This window comes from Salvia splendens, unplaced genomic scaffold (genome assembly GCF_004379255.2).
Source record: "Salvia splendens isolate huo1 unplaced genomic scaffold, SspV2 ctg327, whole genome shotgun sequence".
In the NCBI taxonomy this organism is placed as follows: domain Eukaryota; kingdom Viridiplantae; phylum Streptophyta; class Magnoliopsida; order Lamiales; family Lamiaceae; genus Salvia; species Salvia splendens.
The window spans coordinates 11,328-26,964 of NW_024598970.1; the positions used below are offsets into that span (position 1 = coordinate 11,328).

The 15,637-nt window shown below is 38.5% G+C and overlaps 3 protein-coding genes across 3 annotated transcripts; 1 reads left to right on the plus strand and 2 right to left on the minus strand.

Moving 5' to 3' along the window:
* The first annotated feature begins 6,024 nt into the window (after positions 1 to 6,024).
* On the plus strand, positions 6,025 to 6,435 carry LOC121789755. Its single transcript, XM_042188129.1, has one exon. The coding sequence runs from the start codon at positions 6,025 to 6,027 to the stop codon at positions 6,433 to 6,435; it is 411 nt and encodes a 136-aa protein (XP_042044063.1).
* A 798-nt stretch (positions 6,436 to 7,233) lies between these two features.
* Positions 7,234 to 10,617, minus strand: LOC121789752. The gene is made up of 3 exons (XM_042188125.1): positions 10,481 to 10,617; positions 10,275 to 10,376; positions 7,234 to 7,671 (listed from the first exon to the last, which is right to left on the minus strand). Exons 1-3 carry the CDS (start codon positions 10,499 to 10,501, stop codon positions 7,555 to 7,557), a joined length of 240 nt encoding a protein of 79 aa, XP_042044059.1. The 5' UTR covers positions 10,502 to 10,617; the 3' UTR covers positions 7,234 to 7,554.
* A 1,044-nt stretch (positions 10,618 to 11,661) lies between these two features.
* LOC121789754 (B3 domain-containing protein REM20-like) lies at positions 11,662 to 13,540 on the minus strand. Its single transcript, XM_042188128.1, has 5 exons — positions 13,323 to 13,540; positions 13,154 to 13,235; positions 12,316 to 12,766; positions 12,119 to 12,243; positions 11,662 to 12,035 (listed from the first exon to the last, which is right to left on the minus strand). The coding sequence occupies exons 2-5, from the start codon at positions 13,226 to 13,228 to the stop codon at positions 11,781 to 11,783; spliced, it is 906 nt and encodes a 301-aa protein (XP_042044062.1). The 5' UTR covers positions 13,229 to 13,235; positions 13,323 to 13,540; the 3' UTR covers positions 11,662 to 11,780.
* Positions 13,541 to 15,637: the final 2,097 nt, after the last annotated feature.

Below are 15,637 nucleotides of genomic sequence, written 5' to 3' on the forward strand. Positions count from 1 at the left end.
GGTACATCTGATTAGACGATTGTTTAATTTTAGAATGCAAGAGGGAAAGCTGGTGCAACAACATCTCAACGAGTTCAACATGATTACTTCGCAACTGAACTCAGTTGATATAAAATTCGATGATGAAATTCGTGCCCTGATTTTGCTATCGTCTCTGCCTGAGAGTTGGGCTGGCACAGTGACAGCAGTTACTGCTGCAGAGACAAACCTAACAGTTGACAGAGTAAGAGATCTGATGATTGGTGAGGAAGTTCGCCGGAGAGAATCAGGATCTTCTACTTCGGGATCAGCACTGAATACAGAACAGAGAGGCAGATCGAAGGGAAAACAAAATCGTGGAAGATCAAATTCCAGAGGAAGGAGCCAATCTAAGAAGGATTTTGATAAAGTTAAATGCTGGAATTGTGATGAGTTTGGGCATTTTAGAAATCAGTGTGAGGCACCGAAGAAGTATAAGAATAAGGATCAGAAGAACAAGAAGACAGCAAACGCTACCATGTCTGATGATGATGGCGAGGCGTTGGTCTTGAGTGTCAGTAGTCCGATGGAATCGTGGGTATTGGATTCTGGAGCGTCGTTCCACTCCTGCAGCAATGTGGAGATAATGGAAGACTACGTTTCTGGCGATTTTGGGAAGGTACATCTGGCTGATGACGAGCCCTTAGATATCGTGGGAAAGGGAAACGTGAAGGTAGTGACGTCCAATGGATCCGTGATAAAACTGAATGGAGTCAGACACATTCCTAGATTGCAGAGAAGTTTGATTTCGATTGGGCAGCTTGATGCAGAAGGGTACACTGTGACGTTTGGCTGCAACAATTGGAAGATTACCAAGGGAGCTATGATAGTAGCTTGTATACCACAACTAACTCCAAAGATTGCATTGATATTGCAAGTGAGGCAAATAATGCAGATTTGTGGCACTGTCGTCTTGGCCACATGAGCGAGAAAGGGATGAAGATAATGTGCTCAAGAGGTTTATTGTCTGGCCTGAAAACTGTTGAAGTTGGCCTGTGCGAGGATTGCATGTTTGGGAAACAGAAAAGGGTGAGTTTCTCAAGAGGAGGCAGGAAATTGAAGACACAGCAGTTGGAGATGGTCCACACGGATCTATGGGGACCAACACCTGTGAAGTCCCTAGGAGGCTCTGAATATTATATGACTTTCATCGACGACTCTACTCGAAAGCTATGGGTTTATTTTCTGAAGAGTAAATCCGATGCGTTTGACGCTTTTAGGAAGTGGAAAGCCCTTGTTGAAACTGAAACCGGGTTGAAGGTGAAGTGTCTAAGATCCGATAATGGAGGAGAATATGAACTTGCAGAGTTCAAGGAGTTCTGCGCCGAGAATGGAATCAGCATGGAGAAAACTGTGAAAGGAACTCCACAGCAGAATGGAATCGCAGAGCGCATGAACAGAACGTTGAACGAGCGAGCAAGATGCATGAGATTGAAAAGTTGATTGCCAAAGAGTTTTTGGGCAGATGCAGTCAACACAGCTGCATTCCTAATTAATAGAGGTCCATCAGTTCCCTTGGAGTTTCGGATACCCGAGGAGGTTTGGACAGGAAAATAGGTAAATCTATCTTTCCTACGCATCTTTGGTTGTGTTGCTTATGCTCATGTTAGTTCCGTTGAGAGAAGCAAGTTGGATGCTAAATCTATTAAGTGTACATTCATTGGTTATGGAGGCGATGAGTTCGGTTATAGACGCTGGGATGAGCAGAATCGTAAGGTTATTCGCAGTAGAGATGTCATTTTCAATTAACAGGTATTGTACAAGGATAGATTGGAGGCGTCGAGTCCCAACAGTTCTGAGCCACAAGTGGTCGAGCTAGACATCTCAAACTCGAGTGGGAGCAAAGAGAGTCAGAATGCTGAAGAGGTGCTTGAAGAAGAACCAAGCACTCCACCACCGACTATTCCGCTGCCTAAATCGACTAGAGAGCGACGTGCACCTGATAGGTACTCGCCCTCTAATTTATATTTGTTACTTACTGATGGTGGTGAGCCCGAGTGTTATGCAGAGGCAAGAGAAGGCCTTGATAAACGAAGGAGGAAAATTGCCATGGATGATGAGTTTGTCTCTCTTCTCCTGAATGGCACATGGGAGCTTGTGGAACTTCCTAGAGGGAAAAAGGCATTGCATTGCAAGTGGGTCTATCGAATCAAATGTGAAGCTGATGGTAGCAAGCGCTACAAGGCTAGGCTGGTTGTCAAGGGATTTGAGCAACGATACGGTATTGATTATACAGATGTGTTCACTCCTGTTGTGAAACTAACTACTATTTGTTGAGTATGGTAGTTGCAGAAAATCTATTGTTACATCAGATGGATGTAAAGACGGCATTCCTTCATGGTGATTTGGAGGATGAGTTGTACATGACACAACCTGAAGGATTCGTAGTAAAAGGAATGGAAAATCTTGTGTGCAAGTTGAAGAAGAGCTTGTATGGTTTAAAGCAAGCTCCAAAGCAGTGGTACAAGAAGTTTGATGGATTCATGATGGAGATTGGCTATAAAAGATGCTACGCTGACCATTGTTGTTACTACAAGAGGTTTGACAAGAGTTATCTTATCCTGTTATTATATGTTTATGATATGTCGATCGCAGGAGGTGATCAAAAGGAGATGGATAAGTTGAAAAGGCAATTGTCTGAACGATTCTCCATGAAAGATCTTGGAGAGGCTAATCAAATTTTGGGCATGAGAATCGAGCGTGATAAGGCGGCAGGAAAATTGTATCTTTCGCAAGCTGCTTACATTGGTAAGGTTTTGGAAAGATTCAACATGGATAATTCGAAGCCAGTAAGTGTGCCTTTAGGCAGTCACTTTAAGCTGTCAAAGAATGAGTCGCCGAGTACAAAAGAAGAACGTGCTGAAATAAAGAAAATTCCTTATGCTTCAGCAATTGGCAGTATTATGTATGCAATGGTGTGTACGAGGCCTGATATTGCACAAGCAGTGGGAGTAGTGAGCCGGTTCATGGGTGATCCGGGAAAGCAACATTGGGAAGCAGTTAAATGGATCTTTTGATACTTGAGAGGTACTACATAAAGTGTCTTATGTTTCAATGGCAATAATGTCGAGCTGGCAGGTTATGTGGATGCAGACTTGGCGTCCAATGATCTTGATGGGAGAAGAAGCACAACCGGGTATGTATTTACTTATGGTGGTACTGCTATTTCATGGACTTCTAAGTTGCAGAAGACCGTTGCTTTGTCTACTACGGAGGCTGAATATGTAGCTGCGACAGAGGCAAGCAAGGAGATGGTGTGGTTGCAGAGTTTCTTAGATGAACTTGGGAAGGAGAACAAGAGTAGCATACTCTACAGTGATAGTCAGAGTGTTATTTTCTTGGCAAAGAATCCAGCGTTTCATTCTAGGACAAAGCATGTGGAGTTGAAGTATCATTACATCCGACACCTAGTGGAAATGAAAATCCTGCAACTTGTGAAGATACTTGGAAGTGAGAATCCTGCAGACATATTTACTAAGGTGGTGACCTTAGAGAAATTGAAGTTATGCATAGCTTCAATTGCCTTGGAACTTGAAGAGAAGGTTAGGCGATGCTAAGCGGATGAAGGGATGAGATCACGAGGAAATGGTTGTTTAGGAGTTGTTAGTCTCCAAGTGGGAGATTGTTAATTATGGAGCCTAATTTATCTCCTATCATGTTTAGGATTTGTTTCCTTGAAGTATTTTTTCCTTGTGATGTATGTTTCCTAGTTTGACTAGAATTAGGGTTCTCTAGTTGCTTATAAATAGAGGTGCTCCCTCATTGTTTTATAAGAGGTGCTCCCTCATTGTTAAATTATGCTTATTCTGAAATTATATAGTGAAATCCCTGGCTTGGCATCGCCCCCAGACGCAGATACACATTGTATCGAATAGGGTCAACAATTTCTTGTGTTCATTCTCTTTCATATTCGTGATTGCCTGTGTTTATTTCCCAACAACCGGTAGTCAAAAGAGGATGGGGGAGAGTGGAAAAATCATGCGCCACTTTTTGGAGAGGAGAGAAGAGGAGATAAAGGATATAAAAGTAAATTTAATTGCTATTGAACCAGAAATAATAAATGAATTGGTTTTTTCTTCTATTAAACCAGTTTATGGTTGTCCATAATGTGGTCACATAACATATCCTTTTTTATATAGCAACAATTGATCGGTATTTTCTTGAATAATATTATATAATGTTATTCACGTTTAATGCGGATTTTAAGAAATGTAAAAAAAGTGAATAGAAAAAGTTAGTGGAACGTGAGTCTTATATTAATATATTAATTTTATAATAGAATGTGAGTAGAATGTGTTAGTGGAAAGTAAAGTACATTTACGAAAAATAGAAAAAAAAAAAGAAGAAAAAAAAGAGCAAACTGAACGATATTTCGTAGACGGACCAAAATAACAAAAGTGGACAACATTTCACGGACGGAAGAAGTATAATATTTGAGCAAACCCAACCTATTTTATAATTGAATTAATACATGCTCAAGAATCTTGTGACCATTGCCTATAACTTGTGAAACTTACCTACCAATTACCTTCGCTATCCGAGATTAATTTTTAGGTGTCTCTCTCTCTCACACACACAAACACAAAACAGACATATGTTGGCTTGGGCGTGGAAGAGGAGGCATTGATTTGTGGCATAGCATGCGTTAGCAACTTTTGCATAAATAAAATGTAGTACTAATAATTGTGAGAATACACTTTGCTTTGAAAATGGTGCAGCAGTCACCTCATATAATTGCACTCAATACTACATCCATTCTGCAAACCTTTGCTCATCCTTTAAGCTACGATAACAACTAAGTTATTGTAATGTTTATATTTTTATTTTATTTTAAAAAATTAAGAATCTTAATGACACTCAACATTAACAAATTGCTTTCCTAGCTAGTTATTGATCGAGGCCAACATCAAATAATTATCAATTAATCGAATATCATTATGGAGACAGAGAAAAATAATAATTACTATTGCATCCCTGAATTATCTTAGTACAATTATATTGTGCGTAAGTAGTAAGTACTCCATCCGTTCCACAGTAATAAATGCATTTTATTTTACGCACTCATTTTGAAAAAATAATTATAAATAGTTAAAGTGGAGAAAAAGTAAAGTAAGAGAGAAAATTGTACATAAGACTCTTCTCTACATTATTCTCTCTTACTTTACTCTCTTCACTTTAACTATTTAATATTATTTTTTCAAAACGAATGTAGAAAATGAATTGCCTTTATTACTGTGGAACGGAGGGAGTACTAAACATTTTCACGAGTGGGTTAGAGAAAAATCATTTGTTTCATCTCGTATTTTACTTTTATAAGTAAATGTATTGTATATGTGATGCATTCGTGTAAAGATGAAACAGAATATAAAATGCCATTCTATGATTGATAATCCCTTTTCTTGACTATTAGTAAACAGATTACAAATTTGGGGACAATGATTTTCAAGACTCTTCAGGCGGAAGATAATAGATTAATGATAAATAATGATATGGGTTTTCAACTTTACATCTACTATTTATTCATATGGAAACAATAGGCTCTGATTAACCTACTTAAGTAGCATTTTAATTGGCATTGTGAGTTGTTGAACCAAATATAATGTCAATGATTTACCTACTTGAGTAGCACATTTATACTAATACCTTAAAAATAATCGTGAGTTGCTGCACCAAATATAAATCCCCCCCCCCCCCCTCTACATTCTTTAAGGATTTTTTTATTTTCAAAAATACCTAAGACCAGTCCATAAATTTGTGTGCATAAAATATTCTATAAGGTCAAAACAACATGTACATGGTATCTTCTCTTTCAAGATAAGATTAAGTAGAAGCACACTAAAAAAGTGGACCATGTCACAAGAAGTGTGACAACATATTTACTTCAATTACCAATTTTCAAATAAAGCCAACTCCTCCCTCAAATTCATTCACAACCTATATATAACACCACAACTCCACATCAACAAACACCTTAGTCATAACCAAAACTAGCCTTAAAAACACCCAATGGCTCCATTGTTGGCCTTAGCGCTCATTTTATTCCTATCTCTTTCCACAAACGCCGAAGATCGGGCTCACGGCCTAAGTAGTGAGCCCCCGGTTGCAATCTCTCCAGAGGCATTCGCATTTTTCCACCCGGATGCTGATGCTAAGCAGCATCCGAGTGGAACTAACACGTGTGACTCGTCACACTGTACCAAATTACCTCTAGCAGCCACCGTGAAGTCGGCCCCAGCCCACGAGAGCCAGAGCCAGAGCCCGACCAGCGGGGAGCACGGGCTGGGAGCTGGTGGCATTGCCGGAATTTCCCTAAGTTTCCTGTTTGTGGCCCTCGTCGGAATGGGAGTTTACCACGTGATGAACAAGCGGAAAGCTAACATTGACAGAGCCAAACCAGAGCAACTAGGAGAAGTTTGACACAATATGCCTTGGGATTCTATCATAATCATAATCATATATATGTAGTTTGTGTATTTGATCTCTTTATAATTTAGTTTGTCAGTGTTGACTGGTGGATTTCTAAGTAACATGCTCTTCTAATATTTTCTCACATATATATATATATATATATATATATATATATATATATATATGTGGAATGTTTGAAAACCACCACATTCTACTTCTTTCCACGTACATTAGTTAGGAATTGCATCTGATTAAAACTTGTAAATTATTTTATAACAATCAGTTAATTTATCAATTATTTCATAATCACGATAAAGCATTCACGAGTAAGATGGGCATAACTAGAAAATTAAGTCGAGAAAATAAAGCATTGCATGTTGAAGTTGTAGATAGGAAAACACAAAATAGAGAGCAGTAATGATTTAGTGACTAAAAAGGGAACTAACTGACATTGCATAGAACCCAGGCCAACTCAATAACTTACGACCACATCATATCATAGGGCCAAATGGGCAATAAAAAAGGAACAAAGAAAATGAATTTTATACCTTTAGTCTCACTAGCATGTGAGACGATGGAGGTTGAAATGTCTGACAATGAGTACCGACAAATTCAACTAAATTCGAGCTATTGTACATCCCTCGATGAGTAATGCGACAAACCCAAATGCAACTCAATTCGAGCTCCTTCATTTTTTGTGTTGCATGTTAATAGTGATGGCCATACAGATTTCTTGCCTACATTGTTCCTCACTACTCTTTCAATAGTTTGTTTTGAAATGTAAATTTTAAAACCTCCAACCTTCAGTTTTGAAAACTAAATTATACAACCAGAAAATATTGACAAAAATAAGCTGTCAAATAGTTTGTTTATCGTTATGCAGGCTGCAAAAAATTAAGAACATGGACTGGGGAAAGACAATGGGGCCAATGACACTCGAACATTATAACAAACATGTACTCCTGTCTTTGGAAAAAATGTAGATATGTTAGACGATACATCCATACTCCTCATCCATGCAGTAAAGAAATTTCCAGGAAGATTCAGAAAGGAGAAACTCTAGCTATGGAAGTTTCTATCTTAAATAACCATCGAAGAAAGTTGCCTAGCAATAGCATGGGAGAATTCCTACCATCCACGTGAGCTTAGATACTCAATCATCGGTCCAAATGTGTTATCCACAGATTTATTCCACATGTGTGCAAACTCTTGCCGAGACTTCTGCCCAAAAATAGGCTCTGTTGGCTGAAATGCAGATGAAACACAAGTTAAAGTAACAAAGCGATAAAACCATTCTAACAACCACTGGATATCGAATAGCTATGTCTATGATTCCCAACTAGCACTTACCCGAGCCCATCGGAATCTTTACATATCTATGCACACATGCGCATAGAAAATTGCAATTCAGACAAGTCCAAAATCAAACAGCTTGGTGTACATAAACAAAAGGGTAACATGTCCAAAATCATAAAAGAAAATTACTAAAAAGAAAATAGGCAAATGTCAACATGTGTAAAATATCTACTTAACATTTCTGTTCTCACTTTAGAAAGTTTAACAAATTTAACTTCTAAATCACATAGTTAACTGATAGTTTAATAAATGTGTTATCAACCAATTGGGAACTTGTGCCCAAATTCTGTAATTAAAGATGAATTTTGCAGATATGAAAATGATTACCAACAATTTTGTGACAGTTCACACTAACCAAATAAAGTGGGAGGCAGAGATCGTGCCTTGCAAATATGATCAGTCATAGATTGCATCTTAAATGTCGAATCATTATAAATATGGAAAGAATCCGCAGCCAACAACCAACAAAAAGGTTCCTTAAGCCATTTCATATTTTAAAGTGACAAGTTAGAGATGAAGCCAAGGTTCAGAAGTAAAGTCATAAATTTAAGTGATTCTCCCAACTACAAACGAAAATTCAAGATCTACAGTTATCGCCAAGATAATCAAGGAAGTCAATTTTCAATCTGATATTAAAGTGCAAAGCCCCACAATCATTATTACAGAAGCCATGTGTGCAAGATAGATAACTGTCGGATCCATCTTAGAAGTTAGAAGCCAAAGTCATGCTCGGAAAATATTTAAATATCAAAGTAACAATTTCAGGAACATTCTCCACCAAAATCATCAAAAATATCATATAATGGAACAAGGGCTTTACGTCCACGGATGAAAGCCATCAAATTCAAGAATCAAGTTCACAAAAATGATCAGAATATCAATTCACCACTCAAATTCAAATAACATAAGAAAATTTTCTTGGAGAGAAGAACAGGAGAAAAATAGAAGTGAAACCAATAAATTTCTTGGCAAGAAGAACAAGAGAAAAATAGAAGTGAAACCAATAAATTGCAATGGTACTTGCATTTTAACAAGAAGTTTTGTGCACATGTTGTACTGTCAACTTATTATAGTTCCTTTTCCTGCACTCTTAAAGGGTAGTTTCAGTAGCAAATACTCACCTTCAGGAGCAACCATTGGTTTCCCTCAAAAAGAATGGAATAACCATCAGTTTGTTTTTCAAAGATGTTCCACTAGAATGCCATATTTCCTAATCATAACTAAAGTCTCACTGATTGAGAACTTAGGGACCTAGTTTTACATGCAACAAACCTGTTAATGAATAAAATAAATATTGCATAGGATACATCAACAACTTATCTAGTATGGAACCTCTCTTTCTAAATCCATCTATATTCCTTTCTCCAAAATTGGTAAGCCTGTGTGAAATTTCTTTTGTGTAATACTCTCCCCTTCTCTTCCCCTTTCTTATTTGAAGTGATGCAAGAGGATGTCACATGCAGTCAGCCTTGTCTATATAAACCTATGGACCTCCTTTTAACATCATATCAACTTTAACCACCCACACAATATGCATATAAATGCCATAAAACAGTTAAAACCCCTGCACTGATCTAAGTCATAACTAATCTTCAGTCAGATGGCCACTTGTATTGAGTATGATTTACTTGATACTTTATAACAAATCAAAATCTTGAATGCTGAATGTTACCAATCAAAGGCAAGCATATATGTTTGTAGAAAAGATTGATAGCAGTAGAAAAATGTAAAATTGATATCTTAAAAGAATATCTAAATTAAAAGGCTGTCTCCCGTGTGGATAACTATAGACCGTTATGCGTATTTTGTGGAGACTATTAACAAAATTCAATGCAGCATTGTGGAACTCATACAATTGTAAAACATTGGTAGTTCCAACCTCTTCATGGACCACTGGGCACTCAGGCAGTATTATAGGTTGATCACGTTAGAACTACTTCTTTCACGTAGCTGGAAGCAGACTTTGTTAGTCTTATTTTCTAGATGATGGAGTTTCTCACAACCTTGATATTCCATCTTTATTTTTTGAAGAAAAGATGTAGCCTGCTTTACAAGGACTGTGTGCATAATTACTGGAAGAACAATTTCTAGTACTAACAACACTACCACAAAACTCAGGTTTTCCTCCAATAGGTATGAACTACCTCTGATCTTGCTCTTGCTCTCCCCAGTACCCACTTCCTACATATGAGTGCGGGTACAACTTATAAGGCTAGGATTAGCGGAATTATGGTTGCATCTCCCATTTATAATTTTTTTAAAGAAGAGCTTGAAGAAAATTCAACAGTCATATGTAAGTTTGTAGCTTCAATTTAAGAAAGAAAGACAATTAGGGCACCGATCAAGCAATCAATGAATAAAGATACATTCCACTACCGAAATAATCTTACGCTCAACCGAAATTGGCACAATTTAACCAAATGTATAATTCCAGCAACTCATGGTTGAAACAAAACAAAGAAATGGAAATTCATTGCAGAAATCAAATTTACCTGAGGTTCATATTGATTAATGGATTTATAGATGCTTCTACGCTGCTGAAAAACCACGCCCCCGGTTAAGAGGCTCCCTAGCGCCGCGCCCAATAGACGCTCCTGCGCATATATACAAACACGAACAATCAAAATGCAGCAACGATACACAAAAATTGGCAATAGTGATGGGATAATTTTGATGAATATAAAAATAAAAGAAAAACCTGAGCTAGAACGCTGATCATCGTTCCTACAAATTGAGATGAAGAGAAAACTTGTTTTGGATTTTGATTAAGGAGAGGATGTTGACCTTATAATAGGCTTTGGGTTTAAACTGTATTGTCCCAACCTATTTTTTTGTTTTTTTTTTTTTTGCATCTCACCTTCTTTATCACTTATTATCAAGTTTGTTGTCAAGTTTAGTTTGGGATGGTTGTCTAATTAATTATGAAGAAAATGTAGTATAAATGTATAATGATTAAATTCGAGATAAAAAATCTTAGTTTTTGTTCTAGTGTAATAGAGTTGAAAAATGGAAGAACTCAGAATCTTACTACACTAATTCCTCGCTTTTACTGAAAGAGAAAGATTGGCATGGTAGTAGCAAATCATTAGTATTAAGTTGGAGGCTTTTTATTCTTGATTGCTAATTTAATAGTACTACAATTCTTATTAAGCGGTTCAAATTTCAAATTCATTGCTCCCTCCGTCCCAGAAAGATTGTCCTAGTTTATTTTTTTACTCATTTTGCCTCCTGCCTCTCCCTCCCCCGCGCCATCGCCCGCTCACTCCCTCTCCTCACCTCCCGCGCCGCCTCCGTCAGATCTCGACTCACCATCGCCTTCTCCCGCACCGATTGCAGACGACAGCTCTCCCGCGGCGGAAGCGGACGCCGGAGACATCAAGCGCGAGAGCACGCCCTATGCGGCTGATTTGGACAGCAAGGAAGACTCAACGGGCGGAATGAGCGGAGGACAGAAAGCCGGCGTGGCAGTCGGAGTGATCACCGGAGCTTTCGTAGTCGGCGCCGGAGTGGTGGTGTATAAGAAGCGGCAGCATAATAGCTAGCGGTCGCAGTTAATTCATTACTGCTTATTTACAAGGATTTATTTGTTGCTAAGTTTTTGTAGTAATGTGTTAATCTCATTAGTACAATTCTTGCAATTTGTTTCATTTATAGCCTTTGTTACCGTTTTTTGTTTACTTATTATAGCCAGGGGTAAAATTATCAAACAACGGTTTAAATTTATCCAAAAAATGATTGATAGTAATAATACATTCTTCCGTCTCCTACAATTAATTTCACTTATTTTCAAAATATAATTTTTACTACTAGTGACCTCTAATTAACTATATATAGATCACAAAAAGTTGAAATTTGAAAATCATATATACTACTAGTAAATCAAAATTCAAAGAAGTGGTCTCAACGGGGGGATTATAACATTTGATCAGGTTTACACGTCTGAGACAATAAATAACGAGTCCTAAAATTAGAGATAAGTAAGATGCGATGCGATGCGTCTACTTAGGAGCACCAACAGCATGGACGAGCATATACATGTCGTCGCTGCCTCGTTGCACGAACTCACAGATGCAGGTGTCGTGGGTGCTTATGTTGTTAGCTGCGCACATCCTTTTCCATCCACCGGTGCACCAGAGGCGCCCGTCGTTCCACTTCTTGATCTTGCTACCCCATTTCCTCCCACTCGCATCAACCACCAACATTTTCGACTCGAACTTAAGCTTCCACCTCTCTCTCACCTCGTTCGGGATGTGCTACAATACAACATCACCACTTAACAATCATATATCATAGTACCACATAGAGTTATGAAGATGGGGAAATAGTGTATATTTACCAGCACATTCCTACGCAGTTTCCTTGACGTCGACACAAAATAAGGATTTTGGGGTTGGACGGCCAGGCCTGATCTGAAGATGTAGCGCCCGTAGTAGTCTTCTTTATCGTGCTTCTTCTGTCTCACTGCATAAACACACACTAAATAATGATCTATACACATAGAAATGTAGGAAATTTCGGAAAGAAAAGGCTCACAAGAGGATGAAGATGTTGACGATCTTGACTTTGATCCCTTCACCAGCACCTCAATTTCATCATCCTCGTCGCTCTCATCATCAATCTCTACTTCCTTCAACTTCTTCCACTGCTCTACCGCATAATCTTCATCATCATCATCAGTGAGCTCATACACCTCCTCTACCTCCACTTTCACACTACTTCTTGGACAGCCGACACCTTTCTTTACACATCCATCGCCTCCAAGCAATATGAAGTCGAACAAACCGTCGTGCTTGTAGTCAAATGACACATAATCCCCAGGCTTCAAATGATTTTCTTGATGAAATTGAGGCCACCCCTTGTCAAAATAGAAGTCATCCCCATCTCTTGCCATCTCTACTGTCCACAAATTTCTGTCGACGTCTCTGAGGGTAACTTTGCGACCTACAAGTCCTTGCACCCGTGGAATATTCCCACGGGGAAATCTCTGCATCGAAACAAGGATCTTTGAACTACACAGATACCAAATTATTTAACCAACTGTTTTGTCCATTCATAATAACAGGGATCTTGTTGATTCAGGAAAAAAATTCATTTACTTTTTCTAATTAATTTAGCACAAGAAATAAGCTCAGTTAAGCAAGCAATTATACAAATTTTGGTGCAAATGCTAATTGATTAGGTATCAAAGACCAATACAAACAAGCCCATAGATAATCTAACATTTTTTAGTTGCAAAATTAAACATCGATCTAATACTAAAGAAAGTGAATTATATACATCAAACAAGAAGACAGTAATAATACTCAAGATAAGAAATAAAAAACCAAAAGGAAAGAAGAGAAGCATGTTGAGAAAAGAAATGGACTTATACCATTCTCTTATCATCAGAAATGACCTTGAAGAAGCTCAATTCCTGTTTTCTTGCTACAGATTTGGCCCTCTTCATTTGAAAACTAGAAAAAAAAAACTAGATTTCAATAAATTGAATCCACAAGCAAAAAGAAAAGAGAAGAGAGCAAAGAAGGAAAAAGAACAAGTACCGCGGCTGGTAGGTGAGGAAAAGAAGAATCCCAGCTCAATTTGATCTGAAAATGCTCCGTGAACAAGAAAAATAAATAGGTAAAAGTAAAGTTTGAAATTCATGAAGAATTAATAGAGTGAATACTTGTGTATGAAAATGGAAGGCAAGTGAGCAAGCATAGAGAGAGAAATGCATGCAGAAAAAGGAAATATGAAAAATAATTGAGTGAGTTGTGTATGAAAATGGAAGGCAAGTGAGTGAGAGAAATGCATGCAGAAAAAGGCAATATGAATTTATCTTTCTTTTCAATATTTGCAGACGCTATTTTTTTCTCATTTTATTCTGTGTAAAATTAGTTAATACAGGCCTATACTGTTTTCATTGTTTCACTTAGGGCTTAGGCCATCCACAACGTTGTTCCTATACCGTTCCTATACTGTTCCTTAAACCACTATTTGAGGGTCTCACTGTACTTTTTTACTCCATTCCTTAACTAAGGAACGGAACCTGCAACCCTCCGTTCCTTAACCGTTCCTTAAATTACTATGCATTCAATTTCATTTTTTTATTTCCAACTAAATTCAATTAAAAAAACACACTTTATTAAAAAACAAACACACTTTATTAAAAAACACACAACATTAAAAAAAATTACAACTTAAACTTAAAAAATAAAAAGCACACAATTAAAATCCTAAAAAAATAAAAAGCACACAATTAAAATCCTAAAAAAATAAAAGTACACAATTTTAATAATTTCATCCGCCAAAATTTGCCCAAATGTGCTCAATTAGATCCTGTTGGAGTTGGGTGTGGGCACTAGAGTCGCGTGTCCTTGCACGAATAGATAACCGTTCTTGTATAGACGGATGCGCTCCACTTCGAGGCGGACTACTTGCGGTTGAGCTTCCGGGGGATTCGTCGTCGAACCAATTCCCGCCTCGGGTCCTTCGTCTTGGACAATCATGTTGTGCAAGATTATGCACGTATACATGATGTCGACCATGTTTTCCATGAACCACGTACGAGCCGGGACTTTGATGATGTTGAAGCGCGCTTGGAGAACCCCGAACGCCCTCTCCACATCCTTGCGAGCAGCCTCCTGCTTCTGCGCAAAAAGAGTCTGCTTTGAGTTCGCAGACCCACTGCACGTCTTCAAGAAGGTAGGGCACTTCGGGTAGATGTCATCGTCGAGATAGTACCCCATTTTATAAAACCGGTTGTTGGCGACGAAGTTGATGGCCGACGCTTTACCATCCAAAACTTCGGTCAAGTATTCGCGATGTGGAGAAATAAAGGTTTCCCCATGCGGAAACGGCGACGGAAGTACGTATCTCCCCAAACCGGGTTATCGCAGAAGTAGTCGCGTACTAACCTTGCAGCGGCTTCCTCCCGGTTACGATGGATGTACGTACGGGAGCGTCGTTGGGGCGGCGCGGCTTCTTCGGCCTCCCGTCGTCGATCTTCTTCAAGTGATTGTTGCAATATTTGACGCATTTGTTCAAAGGATCCATTAGTTTGATTAAATTTGGGAGAAGGAAAGCAGAGTTGATTTGAGATGAAAATTGGGGTGGAAATAGAGAGGAATAGATGTGTGTTTGTGATTGAAATGAGTATGAAATAGGAGTATTTATAGAGTAAATAAATAAATAAAAAATAAAAAAATATACAAAACGGATATAAAAAAACGGTCACATTACCGTTGCAATTTTTTATTATTATTAAATTCGAATTTTTTAAAAAAATTGAATTATTGCATCACCGGGACGAACCCCACTCGCAGGGCAGCGAGTGGGCTTCACGCGTCGAATGGGAGGCCGCCACGTCGCCTCGGCGCGTGGCGAAACATTTCGTTCCGCGTTCCTCTGGAACGGAACGCGACACGACATAGGAACGGCATGGGCACGAAATAGCGACGGAACAAAGCCTGCAACACGTGCCACCGCAGAACCATTCCGCCAGAACAACATAGGAACCGCAACGGCACAGCGTTGCAGGTGCCCTTAGGGGTGTCAAAACATGTATCCACACCCAATTTCACAGGTACCCAAACCCGAAAAATGACAATTTGTACTACCCGACACCCGACCCGCAATGCCTTGCGGGTAACCCGCACCCGCAATCACGGGTATCCGTATCGGCCGGCAAGCGAGACTGATAAAATGAATGCAAATTTGCCAATATTTATACCTTGATTAAGGACTCTTTTATCGTGTATTCGGCGATGTGGGATGGTTTTTGTGATTAAGCATATGGCTAATTACTAATATTTTTACACAGCTTATGTATTTATTTATATATTTCTGAGATTGGTAGCATACACTCCTCATAAAT

What these genes read in the sequence shown, in the direction of transcription:
- LOC121789754 (XM_042188128.1), bottom strand. Translation starts at nt 13,228, where the DNA reads ATGAAGAGGGCCAAATCTGTAGCAAGAAAACAGGAATTGAGCTTCTTC. An exon ending in TTTCTGATGATAAGAGAATG is followed by an intron (nt 12,767 to 13,153) that starts GTATAAGTCCAT and finishes GTTTCGATGCAG; the next exon opens with AGATTTCCCCGTGGGAATAT. An exon ending in AACTGCGTAGGAATGTGCTG is followed by an intron (nt 12,036 to 12,118) that starts GTAAATATACAC and finishes GTTGTATTGTAG; the next exon opens with CACATCCCGAACGAGGTGAG.
- LOC121789755 (XM_042188129.1), top strand. Translation starts at nt 6,025, where the DNA reads ATGGCTCCATTGTTGGCCTTAGCGCTCATTTTATTCCTATCTCTTTCC.
- LOC121789752 (XM_042188125.1), bottom strand. Translation starts at nt 10,501, where the DNA reads ATGATCAGCGTTCTAGCTCAG. An exon ending in TGATCAGCGTTCTAGCTCAG is followed by an intron (nt 10,377 to 10,480) that starts GTTTTTCTTTTA and finishes ATATATGCGCAG; the next exon opens with GAGCGTCTATTGGGCGCGGC. An exon ending in TTAATCAATATGAACCTCAG is followed by an intron (nt 7,672 to 10,274) that starts GTAAATTTGATT and finishes TCTGCATTTCAG; the next exon opens with CCAACAGAGCCTATTTTTGG.